Consider the following 15,355-nt stretch of genomic DNA (forward strand, 5'->3'; position numbering starts at 1 on the left):
GTTGGAGCACCCTGGGACAGTGGAAGGTGTCCCTGTGGGACTGGATTGGCTTTGAGGTCCCTTCCAACCCAAAGCATTCCATGGTTCCAGGACTCCTGAGGCTGGAAGCAGAGCTTGCAGAGAGCCAGAGCTCAGCCCTGGGGCTGCAGCACTGCCTGCACCTGATGCTGGATGCAGGAACTCTCATTAAAGCCCCTGGTGTCAGGTGATCCCACCTAGAGCTGTCACCAAACCCTACACACACACAGAACTCTTGTCCAGGCTGGAGCTCATCCCCTACAGCCAAAAATAAACCATTCCCACAGCTGATTCATCCCATCCCAAAGGAGGTGACAGACTCCTTCCCTGGGACAGAGGGAACCCAGCACGATGGGACTGGAGGGGAGCGAGGATAACACAGCTCAGTGCTTCTCCTGGATAACAACAACTGAGTGGGTGTTTCAGTGGGATTTGTGCTCTTTTGGTACTTCAGGAGAGGCTGGAGCAGAGTCAAGGGAGAAGGGTATCCCTGCAATCTTGGGGACAGCAGCTGGTGGCTGGGCTCAGTGCTGTGGTGTGTTAGAAACCACTGGAACCAGAACCTTGGCTGGGAACACGAGCAGCAGGACCACAGAGGTGCTGAGGAGATGCCTTTAAACCAAGATTTAAAACACTGACCTCTGGCCAGAGAAATTCTTTGTGAGCATGAAATAAAAGAGGTCTTTGCAGAGGTGTTGAGGCATGAACTATGGGAACTTCAACATATTTATGTATAGAATGTGTTGGGGAACAACATAATTCTGTTTTCATGGTGATCAAAGTTTTGCAAGAAGGAGGACTTGAGACAGTGTGCTGAGCTGCTATGGCAACATGAATTTTAAAAAATAAACTGACTTGCAAGAGCTTATCTTTTCCTCTTTAGTGTGGTGCAGAACAGATCTGGGAACCCTCGACCTGAAAGGGATCCTGTGAGGTGCTCACCTCTGCTTCTGGGCCAGGTGTATTGCAAAATGCATAAACATATCCCTCGTGGCAAGGGGAAAATTATTCCATGACTGGCTTTGCACCCCAAAGAGCCAAGTCACGGTGCTTCTGTCACTGTGTGTTTATCACAGCTCAGATTCTCAGATGTTGGGGTGGATGCAGCACGAAGCACTTGGGCTGTGCTGGCATCCTATTCTGGGAGCAGGGTGGGCTGCCAGGCGCTGCTCAGGGGTGAATTCCACCCACGGCAGGCGTTTCCAAGAGCACCATGACGTGGGCTCAGCTTACAGCTCGGCTTTCAAGCCACCCGCACAAAATGTAGAGGCAGCGGTGTCAGGAACCCTCCCTGACAGCTCCTTTCAGGAGGGGATGCTGTGAGGAGCTGTCACGCTCTGAGTCAGCTGTTCTTCCAGGCCTGGCATTCCAGGCAGGAAGAGCCTGCTTGAAGAACCATCCCAACCACGCCGCCTGCCAAAACCACACTGGGAATCCCATGGGAACCAGCCCTCTCCCGGGCCAGCTGGTACTTCCTGCTCCCGAGGCCTGATCCTGCTGGATGCTGAGCATTCTTTGTTCCATTTTTAAATTAATGAGGCTCCAGCAATGCACGGTCCCAGAGCCCGGGGAAGAAACAGCCCCTCGGTGTTTTCAGCACTTTGGCCCAGCTGGAGAGGAGAGGGAAATGTCAGGCTTGAAGAGATGCCTGGAGAACAGATCCATAACCTGGAGATTTTAGCCAGGTTCTCCGAGCTGGCCATGCCCCCACACACAGCTCTCCTCCCCAGCACGGGCTGTGACTCCCAAAGCCGGCAGCCCCATCTCCGCAGAGAAGGATGAGGCTCACAGCGTGGGACTCGCTCCCATCCTGTCCCAACAGTGTCCCCTTGAGGCTGGTGCTGAGGCAGCCTGGGAAGAGCTCTCGTGGAGGCGCAGGGGAACCCCAGAAGCTGCTCCAAACAACAAATCCATGCCAGCAGCTGTGGATCAGCCTGAGTGAAGGATGCTGGAGGAGCCCTTCCCACAGCGGGTGTGGGACCTCCACACTTGGAGAACCACTCAGGTTCTCCTGAGTGAATCTCCTTCCAGCTTCATTCTGGGGATATCCAAAGCTGGACCACTGCAGCCCATCCAGCAGCACCTGGGGTGTGGGAGCTCCTCCAGCACTGAGACAGAGTGGGAGGGTGTGTGCAGCCATGGGAGGCTGGAGAGAGGAGCCTCTGCAGGGGACACGAGGCTCCCTCACTGCTGCTGCTGCTGCTGCTGCTGGAATCTCCTTTCTTCTGGCAGCCAAGCAGCAGGGAGCTTTCTGAGAAACTGCCCACAGGGAGCGATCACTTTTTCCAGTCATTAACCTTCCACATCCCTCACATTACAGGAATACCTTGGATGTCTAAGTTGCTGCAGAGAGCTAATTCCTCCAGGTGACTCCAGGCAGCGATAAGTGGGCTCCTGCACAGAGAGGGGTTTGAAGTGCCAGAGCTGAAAGCGCTCCCAGCTCCGGCACGCCAGGCCTCCAGCAGGGGACACAGCCTCAGATGTCACAGCACGGGGGCAGCAGGGGCCTCTGGAGCTGTCATTTCCAACCTGCATTTCCAACTGGAGGGCCAGGCACCGGCTTGAGATGCCCTGTGCCCCCAGGGAAAAGGGATCTGGTTGAAGGATACTGAGAAAAAAGATATTTAGAAGATATTGAGGAATAAAAATCAGTGCCCTGAAGGGATAAATGTTGGGAAGTGCCAGTGCTGGCCTCTGGGATAGGTGTGTACCTGGCTGCACTGGGTGTCCCAGCCCTGGCAGAGCAGCAGATTTGCATCTGAGCTCTTTCCTCTGGTGTGGAAGATGAGCATGACGAGTATTCAAAGGCAAGGAGGTGCCCAAGAGAAGCCTGAAACCAATGAGAGAAGTATTTACAGTAGGATGGCTCTTATCATATGTACATAATATTGAATATAATATTATTTTCTCTGACAAATCACAATGCCTTCCTGTTGTGTTTCCTGGATTACACATCACCAGCATCCTGCCAGGAGTGGCTGAGTAACAATACTCACACCAAAAATTGCAGAAGACACCAGATTTGTGTCTCATCAATAACAGATGTCCCTGTCAGTGGCAGCAGAGCAGGACCAGGTCCCTCTGACAGAGCAAAGCCAGCGAGAGCCAATGTGTGTTTGTACAGGAGGGGCACCATGGTAATGAGGGCCAGCAGCCTGGGAAAGACTCTTTGGAGACAGAAGCAGCCTTCTGATTTTCCCAAATTGCCCCGTGATGGGAAGTGTCAGCCCAGATCTGGGGGGACAGGGAGCACTGAGTGTGTGTGAGGACAGATTAAAATCCCACAGCAGGATTGAGCATGTGGAACCACATCAGCCACACAGGAAAAATTCCATTTATAATCAGAAAGTACAAAACAGCAACATCAGAAGTCACAGGTCATGGCCAAGGCACGGAACAGGGACCCACAGCACACACACACTGAGGAAATTCATCCAGGGAATAAAACAACCACCTTCAAACACTGACATAAGAAAGGCAACAATCCAACACTCAACATCAGCACTGCCTGTGGCAACACATCAATCCCAGCTTGGAGGGGCCCAAAACACCAGCAGGGATTCGGTTTGGATCTCCCCAGGTGTTCCCAGGTCCAGCCATGGTTTCAAACCCACGCACTGGGAAGCTGGAGCTAACGCAGGAGGGCTCTGCACTCCTCGGTGCCTCTGGCATCATGTTTGGTTTGGATGAAGGAATGATGCTTTGCCACTCAGCATCTCATGAGGGGCACTCCATTTTCCCCAGCCTCTTAATCAGCACACTTTCAAATTAAAAAATTGTAATTAACAGGAGGTGGGCCCAGGCTGGGGACACAAACACGCCCCTGTTTTGGCCCTGAAGCCTGAGTCCTGCCCTGCCAGCCCCCTCCAGCCCTGCTCCAGCTGTGCTGTGTTCAGTGTGCTGACACCTCATGGCCAAGGCAGAAACTCTGATAAGAGCCCGATTCCCAGGACATCACCCACACGTCCTCCATCTGCTCCAAGGCATGAAACCAGGCTCCTTTATCGACCAGTTTGTCATGAGCAGAACTGAACACACCAAAGACAGGAAAGAAAACCAGTCCAGAGAGGCTTGGAGCTCTTGGATCACAAACAGCTGGGCACACCAGGGGCTGTTATCCAGAGCTGTGGTGGTCTGGGTGTCCCTGCTGCTGGAGGATGGCTCCAACACACTTCTCCAACTTGTGCTGAGCCACGCATGGCCATCACTGCAGTCTCAGGCCTGGCAGGAGCATCCATGTCAGGGTTACCCTGCTCTCCCCTGTCCTGTGGGGGTCTCCCAGGGGCAGATCAGCTCCTTTGCAGAGTCCTTCCGAGCCCGGGGCTGCCTCTCCTCTCCCTGCCCAGAGCCCCCGGGGCAGGCCGGGCTCTCCGGAGGCGCGGCCGTTCTGACTTGGAAGAAGCTGCATTGGAAAAACACAAACTCATCACACACACACGCACACGCACACACGCACACGCACACACACACACACGGCACTTTTTGATGTGCTCCAAGGCGGAGAGCGAGCTCGGCTTTGAGATTTCCACCATTCCAGCCCCAAATCCCAAAGCAAAACTCCCAGGAACGAGCCCACGGAGAGGGAGGATGAGGGGAATGTGTGCTGGCGCTGCTTTGAATCTGCAAGGCCGCCCTGTGACAGAGCTCTGGAGCCAGGTAGAGCAGGAGCCCTCAGGTTTGTGCTTTGGAATTTATAATGTGGACTCATTCACTCGGCCGGCAGCAGAGGTGGGTTAAAGGGATCAGGGACATGTTGCTCTTGGTGAGGGACATGGCCAGGGTTTGGTTCCTGCAGAGGCAGCCTTGCCAGGCAAAAACTCCCCATCTCTGCCCTGGAATGACAAACACTGAGCGACTCTCAAGATTTCCCCTTCTTTGTCGCTTCTGGTTCTTGAAATCACTCAACCAAACCTGAGTCAGTGCTCAAGAACACAGAGGTTTTCCAAATTCAGGGATTAGAAGTAAAACCTGGGGTTTTGCACCCTGAACAGGAGGTGTGACAACAGCAGAGGCACTGCCAGCACGGCTCCTCGCCTGCTCCCATGGGAAAACTGCAGGAATGGAGACGGGGAAGGGCCTGGGGTTTGGGGCAAGTGTGGCAAAGGTGACTCCCAGACAGGGACCTCTCCCTCTGGCTAATCCCAAACCGAGCCGAGCCCTGTCCGGGTGCGTGTCCGTGTGTCCGTGCGCTGCTCACCTGCTGACCGTCCTGCTGTCGGGCCGCAGCCGCCGCTCCCGCCCGCCCAGCGGCTGCACCTTGCCGTGGGGCACGGCGGGGCCCCGGGCCGGCAGCGAGCCCGGGATGTCCGAGCTCCGGCAGCCCCTCCGCAGGAACCGGGCCCAGGCCCGGGCGGCCAGGCGGGATCTCCGGCCGCCGGAGGCGAAGGGGCCGGGGCCGGCTGCCCGCGGGTTCGGCCGGGTGCCCGCGGCGCTGCCCAGGGCCCGGTCCATGGGGGAGGGACAGGCGGAACCCCGGGGCAGGGGGGACACGGGAGGCACGGCCGGGGGCGATGCCGGGGTGCCGGGGCCGGCGTGGGCAGCCGGGCCGGGGGAGCGGGAGGCTCGGTGGGCTGGCTGTGGGGAGGAAAAGGAGAGAGGCTCGGTCAGGTCTGGGCGTGACACCCGGGGCTCCCCAGGCTTCTTCATGAGGAGAATCCCGCTCCTCCTTTGGTGCTGCCAGGAGAGAAGGGCTCAGCTGGGAGACAGCTCCAGCCACTCCAGCCATGTCTGTGCCTGTGTCCCTCTGTCCTGCAGCTCTGTCCCCTTCCCTGCACTCCCCCTGCCCGAGCACTGGGCTGTCACACCTTGCCTGCTGTCACACCTTGCCTGCGGGGTCACTGCTGCCAAAGCCCCAGCCCCACACCCGCCGGGATGCTGGAGGAGACACCAGCCTGTGTCACTCCTCACCACCATTAGCTGCAGGCAGGAGGAGGCTGTCATGCCAGGAGTGTGATCGTGGTTAGGGACAACACAACCATGTCACACCCATGGCACCACCAGGGCCCCAACCCTCATAGTGCCAATGCCATCTCCTGCTGGAACCCCAGTGTCCCTGGCTGGGGCTGGGCAGGCTCCAGCCCAGCTCAGCCAGCCCTCAGGACAAGCCCAAGCACGGACTGGACAGGACAAGGACAGCACATGCTGCATGCCACGTCCCCTCCCATTTCCCAAGGACTTAGTCCCAGCAAAATGAAATGCAGCTCAAGTGTCCTGGGAGAGGAGCTGAGAGCAGAGGCACGCACAGGACATGCACACACACATGCAGAGATGGCACACAGAAGGATGAACTCGGCTCTTTTTCTGTTTTCTACATTTATTTTTATTAGACAGATGAATGCATGGAAGCCATGGCCAAAAAAATTAAACAACACATGGAAACAAACAATTTCACGGCTGGCACAAAGTGGAGTTCAGCTTGTACCAGGCAACTTTCCTCTTCAGGGACTGAGCAGCAGAGGATGAGGAGCAGAAGGCTGGGCTGTGGCAGCTCCATCAGCCCGTGGCAGGGCAAAGACAGCTCCTGCCTGGGTGTGAAGGATGGCTGCTTGTTCCACATGCAGAAACTGGTGTTCCACAAGCAATAACTGGTGTTCCACACAGTAACTGGTGTTCCACGTGCAAAAACTTGTGTTCCACATGCAATAACTGGTGTTCCACACAGTAACTGGTGTTTCATACACAGTAACTGGTGTTCTACATGCACTAACTGGTGTTCACAAGCACTGACTGCTGTTCCACACAGTTCCTGGTGTAACTGGAGTTCCGCAAGCACAGTGACTCCCGAGCATGCAGCACAACCCATGGCAGGGGAGCAGCGATGCCAAGCAGAGATGACAAAGAATCAGAGAAAGGAATGGATCCAGAGAACATAACAAGCAAAGCAGCAGACAAAATAGAAGTAGAATCAGAGGGACTGACGGGAACACACAGATTTGTTATTTATTATTTATACTCTGACTTGATCTTCCACATGTTCCTACATACTGGCAATCCCAACATGCTCAGTGCTCCATGTTACACAAACTCTGCACAGCCCAGCGCCTTTGGGACAACCCTGCCAGGTTCTGGAGAGTTTTCCAGTGCTCTGATGTCCAAACAGGCTGAGGGTGCTCAGCACCGGATGTAACAAAGCCTTGTGGTTTAAATTTGAAAAAAGGCAGCCTGAGCCTGCTCCCCTGCCCAGCAGTGCAGAATGTGCCTGTGCCTCCAGCAGGAGTGAGAGCAACATCAGAGGGAAGGCCTGGGGTGACTCAGTTTGAATTCCTCTGAGGTTTATCAGTGATGGGGTAAGGAAGGGCAGGACAACCTCCCTGGCTCAGCCACAAGTGGAGGAGTGACTCCAAATCAGAGTGTCCACCCCTGACCCTGCCACGGGGAGGGCCAGAGTCACTGCTGGGGACACAGTGACATCATGACTGTCCCCTGTTCACAGGGAGTTGCCCTGCAAGGACCCCAGGGCCTGCATGCACCCCACTATCCAAGGGCTCCCACTCCCTGCCAGCTCTCTCCTGAAGCTGCCCCATCCCTGGGGGTGCCCAGGGCCAGGCTGGATGTGGCTCTGAGCACCCTGGGACAGTGGAAGGTGTCCCTGCCCATGGCAGGGGGTGGAATGGGATGAGCTTTAACATCCCTTCCAATCCAAACCACTCTGGGATTCTATGATCTCCCATTTTCTGTAAAATCCCACCACTATTAAAAAGGGATGAACAATGTGAACTGGAAAAAAGCAGCTTCCCAGACCTCAGTGCTTCCACCCACTTCCTTTCCTTCCCCAAAATTTTAACAAACAAGGAAGCTTTTCAGTCCCTCCAATTCCCTTTACTGGGCTTTGCAGGAATCCTCACAGTTCTGCTAACCATTGGCCTGGTCCAGGCATGCTGGGCTTTTCCAGCAAGGCCTGCAATCTTTATCCCTGAGCTCTCTAGCACTACTGTGGTATTTCAGCTTGCCTTATTCTAAAGCAAGAAAAAGCTTTCGAGCAAAAGAAAAAGAAAATACTACCTAAAGTTGAAATCTGCTCTCAACACCTCTACCCTGTTCTCCCTTGCCTCTGGGCTACAAGCCAGTGACAACTGCAGCTACCTCCTGTTGGATTTTTAACAACAGAAAATAGAAGAGCAGGAAAAAGACAAGACAAGAGGTGGGAAGGACTGGATAAAATCTCTTGGCTCTGGCAAGGGGCAGCTCTCTGCACCTGCACACCCAGCTGACAGCACAGGAGTCACAGGGAGAGCAGAGCGGAGCTGATCATCTCCAGCGTGCCAGGGGATGTGGGAGTGTCATTCAAATTCAGAAGGTCAGCTAAACCTTCAGAAATGCTCCTGCTACTGCTCCCACAGGCAGCTCCCGTGCCTGTGGTGCAGGACTCTTGGAGTGGGGGTGTGCTCCTCTCAGGGGGTGCCCTGGGAGGGTGCAGAGCCCCCCATGGGATGGAGGCCAGCAGGGACTCTCTGGGCTGGGTCACCTCGCCCTGCTCCCTGCAGGCTCATCCCCTTAGGGCCAAGGCAGGCTGGTCTGAACCCAGTGGGGCACAGCTCTGCCCTGCCCTGCAGCAGGGACGGGCAGCCGGGCTCTGCAGCCTCCCGCGGCTGTGGGGGCATCTCCCCTCCTGGGTGTGCAGGGTGCTGCCCCCCGAGCCTGGCACAGCAGCCTGGCACTGCCCGGGAAGGGACATCTGCCCTCCAGCAGCCATGGCAACGCGCGGGAGCCGGCAGAGCCCAGAGCCGGCCGGGAAAGCTAAAGCAGCACTGACACCTTCAGGAAGGGGAGACGAAGCTCAGCCCAGCCTCGCCTTGTCTTTTCCCTGCGGGGCTCAGAGCCTACTTGGGAGGAGCCTCCTTCTGCAGCTGGTTCCTGCGATCCAGCTTGCTCATGACCTGCGTGATGTCCACGGTGTTGGCGGCTTCCCTGGCCTTGGCCTCTTCCTCCTGCTGCCTCAGGATGATGGGGCTGGGGCTGGAGCGCAGGTGGCGGCGTCCGAACAGACCCGTGCTGGGCAGAGACAGGGCAAGGACAGGGTTACTGAGGAGAAGGGCACCTAAACCTCCCCCTGGCAGGCACAGTGACCCAGCAGGACCAGCTGGGACACAGAGATGGCCAGAGGAGTGACCCAGCAAAGTGACCCAGCAGGACCAGCTGGGACACAGAGATGGCCAAAGGAGTGACCCAGCAAAGTGACCCAGCAGGACCAGCTGGGACACAGAGATGGCCAGAGGAGTGACCCAGCAAAGTGACCCGGCAGGACCAGCTGGGACACAGAGATGGCCAGAGGAGTGACCCAGCAAAGTGACCCAGCAGGACCAGCTGGGACACAGAGATGGCCAGAGGAGTGACCCAGCAAAGTGACCCGGCAGGACCAGCTGGGACACAGAGATGGCCAGAGGAGTGACCCAGCAAAGTGCTTTGAACAGCACGGGGTGAGTCAGTGTCACACACAAGCTGCAGGACTGCTAAAAGTGTCCAAGTCCTGCTGCTGAGGGCACACAGACACTCATCGCTCAGAGCCCATCACTCAGACCAGACCCACAGTGTCACAGACATCTTCTATGAAAAATCCTTTCCTTAAGATTTTTCCTCCTGAGAAGCTGAGAGGCCTCAGGAACAAAATGTAAACAATGGTTACCTGCTGCTGTGGAATGCAACAAGTGCATTTTTGATTGGTCTGTGTGAGTTGTTTTTACTTGATAACTAATGACAGCTACTTGTGTCAAAGCTGTAAGCAGTCACAAGATTTTATTATCATTCTATTCCTTTTTTTTGCTAGCTTTCTGATGTTTCTTTTCTATTTCTTTAGCATAGTTTTAATATATAATTTTCTTTTATTATAATATATATAATAAAATAATAAATCAATTTTCTGAAACATAAAGTCAAGATTCTCATCTCTTCCCTCATCCTGAAACCTCTACAAACAGAGATCCCATGGATTATCCCAGACCTTGGGTCTGTCTCTGCTCTGGCAGCCAAGATTTGGTGGGCAGAAGTTTTCCCATGCTCAGGCCACCAGTGCTGTCTCCTTTCAGGAAAGGAGCCCTGAATTAATTCAACAATCCCAGCCCTTCTCAGCAGACCCAGCAGAGAAGGCAGCTGAGCAATCAGCAGCTCCACTCCTGTTCACAAGCCTTTTCCAAAGGGCTCATGAATAAACAGCACCATCAGTCTCAAAGCAAAGCATCTTCTCAGTGCAAAATTTTATTTAATTAAGAGAACATCTAAATCATAGTAATTTTGCTGCGACTTGGGCTTTTTCTACCCTTGCTACAACAAGAAAAACAAACCCCACAATTACAGCCAGTTTCACTTGCCTTTTTTTGACACCCTCTTGTGGCACAACAGCCTTGGCCAGCATTTCCTTGTATATTGGAGACTTTAAATAGCGGCCATAGGAGTCCTACCAGGAGAAAAAAGAGACACTGGTAGTTATGGGCTGCAAACACCCTTATTAAAATCACCACCAAATGCAGCTGCTCAGGAGCCAGGGAGGCTGGGAACTGCATAATCTCCCCCAGCAGCTCAAGGGACTTTGCATCTTTCAGGCAAATGTAGCTATTTAAACCAATATCCTTTCATCTGGCTGGAAAATTCCCAGGATTTTCCATCTCACAATAAAGCTTCACAGGTAAGACCCAGATCAAAAGATCTGAATGAAGCTTAGCCTGGGTCAGGAGGGTCTCAGAGTAACTGCAAGGTGAGGAGCTTGTGTTCCAGGAGCCAAACTTTTCAAACTGGGTGAAAATCAGTCCAGTTCTGCTGCTTCCATGGAAGCTGGAATTGAAAGCAGGACCTGCAGCAGCCCCCTGACTCCACCACCTTGGGGACAGGCTGAGAGGGAAGGAGCAGCAGCAAAATGCCAATGCCTGAAGCAGCACTTGCTTCACTCAGCAAATCTGAGGGATTTTCACACAAAGGCCCCTTGAAAGGGACAGCTGATAAAGGGCTCTGGAAGGGCTGGAATCCCCCTCAGGCTCTGGCAGCAAATAACAAACCTTTTTCATCAGCATGTAGATGTGGGTCTGAGCAGCATCCAGAACATATCGATGAGGGTGCTCCAGGCCCTTGACTGTGATGCCCATTGTTTTGCCATCGATGTTAATCCAGCGCCTCGCTCCCGGAGCCAGGAACAGCCTGCCAGGAGGAGCAATCAACAGTGCCATTAGCAGCTGGAGAATCCACAGACTCCTGTCTGTGCACAAAAGGAAAAGTCCCTTCAGTTCCCTGCAGCTATTTGCTGTCCTGATCTTGGGCAATCAATGTTCTCTTCATCAGAGACTCAGTGCACTCACTTCCTCTTGCACATAACTGTAGCTCCCTGGAAGCAAAAAGCCTCTCCCCACTTTGCTTGTGGCAGCCTCAAGAACTTTGCTATTTCCATGCCAATATTGAAATTACATCCTAAGACTGAAATATAACAGAGAACAGAGAGGAAAAGTAAATATATATATAAAAATCCACTTCTACTTTCATCTCCAAAAGCTCTTTTCCTGTGTGGGGACAAAAGACAGCCACATCTGATATCAGCCTACACATAAAAATCTTGGGAATAAATCATTTGGAGAATGAGAACCTGTGGAAGGTGATGGCACTCATGCACAAAGAGTTAAAGAGTGGAAAGTTTTCACACTCACTTGTAGATTTCTTCTGCTTTTTCTTTGACCTTGGATTGGTCTCCATACTTGAGATCCTCGCAGGCTTCCCAGAAACCCAGATTCTCTCCTGCATGACAAGGGCACAATCAGCAGAGAATGAGACTGAGGAAAACACAATCCCATTTATTAACTCCTGGATTTGTCTGGCACAATTTGCTGGCCCCAAAGCAGCCTCTCCAATTGACTGAAAGAGAAGAACAGCTTTCCCCTGTTCTCTGCCCACTGACACCTCTGAGAATTTGTGAGCTCAGCCAGTTCCCTTCTCTGGGAGCAGTCAGAGAATCAGGGAATGCTCTGGGGTGGAAGGGACCTGAAATTCCATCTCCCACGGGCAGGGACACCTTCCAAATATCCCAGGCTGCTCCAAGCCCTGTCTGACCTGGCCCTGAACACATCCAGGGGCAGCTAGAGTGTTGCTATAGAACACGAAACAAGATGAGCACACACACCGCTGCTCTCAAGGTGAAGAAAAGGGAAGTTTATTTTCAGTTTTCCAAAAGTGACAGTGGGGTGTCATTTCCAAAAGGGACAGGAGGGTGACAGTGCCACCTCTCCAATGACACTGGACAAACTAGCAGTCTATCAAATTTCTCTTCTTCCATAAAAGAATGTAAAACAATGAGTTATTAACAGAAAGCGTGTGAGAAAGTTTGCTACAAGAATGCAAACATCAGAAGGCTTAAAAAAATCTTTAAAAATCTTTAAAAATCTTAAAAAATCTTAAAAAATCTTTAAAAACCCTGTGCCAGGGCCAGCCCACCCTCACAGGGCAGAATTCCTTCCTAAAATACAATCCAAGCCCTCTGAGGCTGGGCTGTACCGTGTGTCCCGTGCCACTAGATGGAACCACCTGCCCTGGCTGCAGAGCCTGCAGCAGCCGTGTCACCTCAGCCTGGGGACACGGGGACACTGCCACCCACCGCTGAACTCCTTCTTCAGGAAGAGCTGGAAGTTCTGGCGGCCCTTGGGATCCCGGATCAGCTCGCTGAAGTTGAAGGCCCATCGCTCCACGCGCATCCTGGTGGGCACCTCCACCCTGCACGGGGAGAACACAACAGCACCGCTGCTTCCTCTCATTAGCAGATTAATTAAAACCAAAATGCCCTTTGCTGCAGTGCCAAGGGACTTCTCAGCATTCTCTTGTTTTCCAGAGTGGTGTAATGAGCTCCTGAAGTCAAGCCACTAAGTAAGTTGTAATTAAACAACTCAGGGCGCAGCGGGATGAGGATTTAACTGGGATTTCTGCAGCTCTCAGGGACAGCCAGCCTTGCCCTGAGGTTTGACTCAGTCCCACCCTGGAGGAGGCACTGGTGGCTGCCCAGAGCTTTGCTTCTCATGAAGGCACTCAGTGCAGGCATCCCTGGGGATGTCTGATGGGATTCAGTGAGTCCAGGATTGCCCTCTGAACCACTGAGATGTTGGATGCTCCAAGCCACCGTGTAATTAGCAAACCCTATCCAAAGGGGAAATCAAGGGAGGCCTCAGAGAAGGGATGGACCACCAGTGTGTGCCTCCCACCCAAAGCCTCTCCTAAGGAAGCCTGAGGGGGTGAGCAAAGAGTCAGGGGAGCAGCTGAAGCCTGAGCTGCTCCTGTTCCATTCAGTGCTGGTCAAGGTGGAACAGGACTCACCCTCCACTCATCCAGGGAGGATCAGACCCATCAGCAGGGCTGAGAGCACACTCCCATATCAGCTCAGCAATTTCTGTGATGTTAAGAAATTGAATTGAAGAAGGTAATGGTGAAAGTTCAGCATGGAGTACTCCCAATTTCAAAATAAGTTTGAAAAGGAACACTTCTCTGTGATCAGATACCACAACGAAAATCAGTGCTTCCCTTTCCTGATTTCTATCAGTGTAAAGGTCACTGTAAACCACAGGTAGGCAAAACAACAGAAATACATACAGCTTTGCATTGAGGTCCCAAAAGTCAGGGTCATCTGATATCCAAGGGTTGCTGGGGAGACATCCAGACAGGATGGGATCATTGGAGAGGAACTGCTCAGAGTACTTCACAACCCTGCAACAAATCCAAAACCAAAACATGAATTTGGAAGGCAGAATTGCAGCCAGCCCCATTATAGCCAAATAACAGATTACAGATCTCCTCAGAGGTGCAGGACTCTCAGCACAGGGATCTGGAAGGTGGCCCCTGCCTTCCCAGAAAAATCAATTCATTAGCTCAGGTAATCTTTTCCATTTCCCAGCAGAATCTCCTTTTGAAGCAGTGAATTTGTCAAATACAAGGAGGTACAAGACTCTTCCATCGCCTCCTTCTGCCTTTTCATTTTAAGGAAGAGAGATTTAGGACTCCAGGGAGAGTTTCTGTCTCCTGTTCTCAGCTGGCCAGGGCCTGATCCTGCCCTGCTCTGGGGGGAAAGTGTCAGGGAAAGGAACCCAGGGGTTGTGCTCACCCAGGTGGGTTCTCAGCCTTGCCATGGGCCATGGGAGAACTCAGGGAGCTCTGGGAAAGTCAGGGAATGCTGAGGGCTCATCCCAGCTTCTCCTTTCCTCCATCACCCACCACAGGGCTCATTCCTCTGCGAGTGGCTCTGAGGGCTTGGCACAAAGCTGCCTCTCTCCCGTCAGGAACCAGACAAACACTTCTCCTACCTTCCAACTTGGCCAGACTTCTAATTACAACTGCTTTCACGAATGTCCTGGAATTTTAGCTCCCGCCTCCCTTTTTCATTCTTGAAAAATAAAAATCCTCTGGTTTCTGCATTTAAAATTCCTTGCAGGCCAAAGTGCTTTGATGTGCTCAGAGCTGAGAGTGCAGTGTCCATTGCTAACAGGCACCTTGGCACTCATCCTGCAGTTCTACAGAGCCAACCACAGGGCTGGCACACAGCTGCCCCATCCTCCCTTCCCACTGGGAATGCCCAGGCATCCAGCACCTGCACTGGCCACTCCAGCCCATGATCCAGCAAATCTAAACCTGTCAGCTCAGGTAGCACTGCTGTGTGGTCCTGAAGAGCTTTGCAGCTTCTCCCAAATCACTGCAATGCTCTGAAGCATGCACACTGCCCAGTTGCCGCTCAAATCCTCATTAACAATAATTTGATTTGGACCCAACCCTGCAGCTGACACTCAGGAGTTCCAAAGTCCCTGAGATTTTTGATCTAGGTGATAAGCATCATCCCACCAAACTGATGAGAAAAAACCTCCATTGCCAAACAGTGAAACACCACAAAATTCCTGGAAAGCAGCCAGGGGTCCCCAGCTCCAGCTCACAGCTTGGAGAATTGGGGCAGCAGAGTTTTAACTGACCTGGAAGTCAGTGACAAAATGAACATTCCCTGAGCTGTGCAGGGAATTGGCCACTGAGCATGGGGCAGAGCCAGCCCAGCCTCCCTCCAGAGCTCTGGGCAGGAAGATCTGCTTTTGTGCAAGGAAGATCTGCCTCTCCAACCCTGGTGCCCTGCAAGCTGTGGCTCTCAGAAAACTCTCTCTTCCACCCATCCCATTCACCCAAGATTATTCCCCAGGGAAATGGCCTGAGCACCTTGTTTATGCCAGGTGTGACAGGAATCCCTGGTGGCAATGGCAGTGCACCAGGAGGTGGTACCTCAAGGAGCCTGGTCAGCACAGGAGGAATGCCTCTGGCACACACACCAGTGCCTATAGCCAGGGCTGGAGGCTTCATCAAGGATGTGACCAGGAAACTCTCCCACTGGGAAAGGGAATTGCTGATT

The 15,355-nt window shown here is 53.1% G+C and overlaps 1 protein-coding gene across 1 annotated transcript in view; it reads right to left on the bottom strand.

Annotated features, from left to right (window-relative positions):
• Window positions 1-7,047: 7,047 nt before the first annotated feature.
• Window positions 7,048-15,355, bottom strand: part of RGS9 (regulator of G protein signaling 9) — a 30,775-nt gene continuing 22,467 nt past the window's right edge. Inside the window, exons 12-17 of the mRNA XM_054278776.1 lie at window positions 13,567-13,680; window positions 12,584-12,699; window positions 11,643-11,730; window positions 11,004-11,142; window positions 10,323-10,408; window positions 7,048-9,009 (exon numbers count right to left, since the gene is read on the bottom strand). Of these exons, the coding sequence (XP_054134751.1) occupies window positions 8,838-9,009; window positions 10,323-10,408; window positions 11,004-11,142; window positions 11,643-11,730; window positions 12,584-12,699; window positions 13,567-13,680 (715 nt within the window). The 3' untranslated portion in view covers window positions 7,048-8,837. The remainder of the gene's footprint in view (window positions 9,010-10,322; window positions 10,409-11,003; window positions 11,143-11,642; window positions 11,731-12,583; window positions 12,700-13,566; window positions 13,681-15,355) is intronic.

Source organism: Melozone crissalis, unplaced genomic scaffold (assembly GCF_028551555.1).
Source record: "Melozone crissalis strain CALT ecotype California unplaced genomic scaffold, PUWL_Pcris_2 ptg000026l_1, whole genome shotgun sequence".
NCBI classification, from domain to species: domain Eukaryota; kingdom Metazoa; phylum Chordata; class Aves; order Passeriformes; family Passerellidae; genus Melozone; species Melozone crissalis.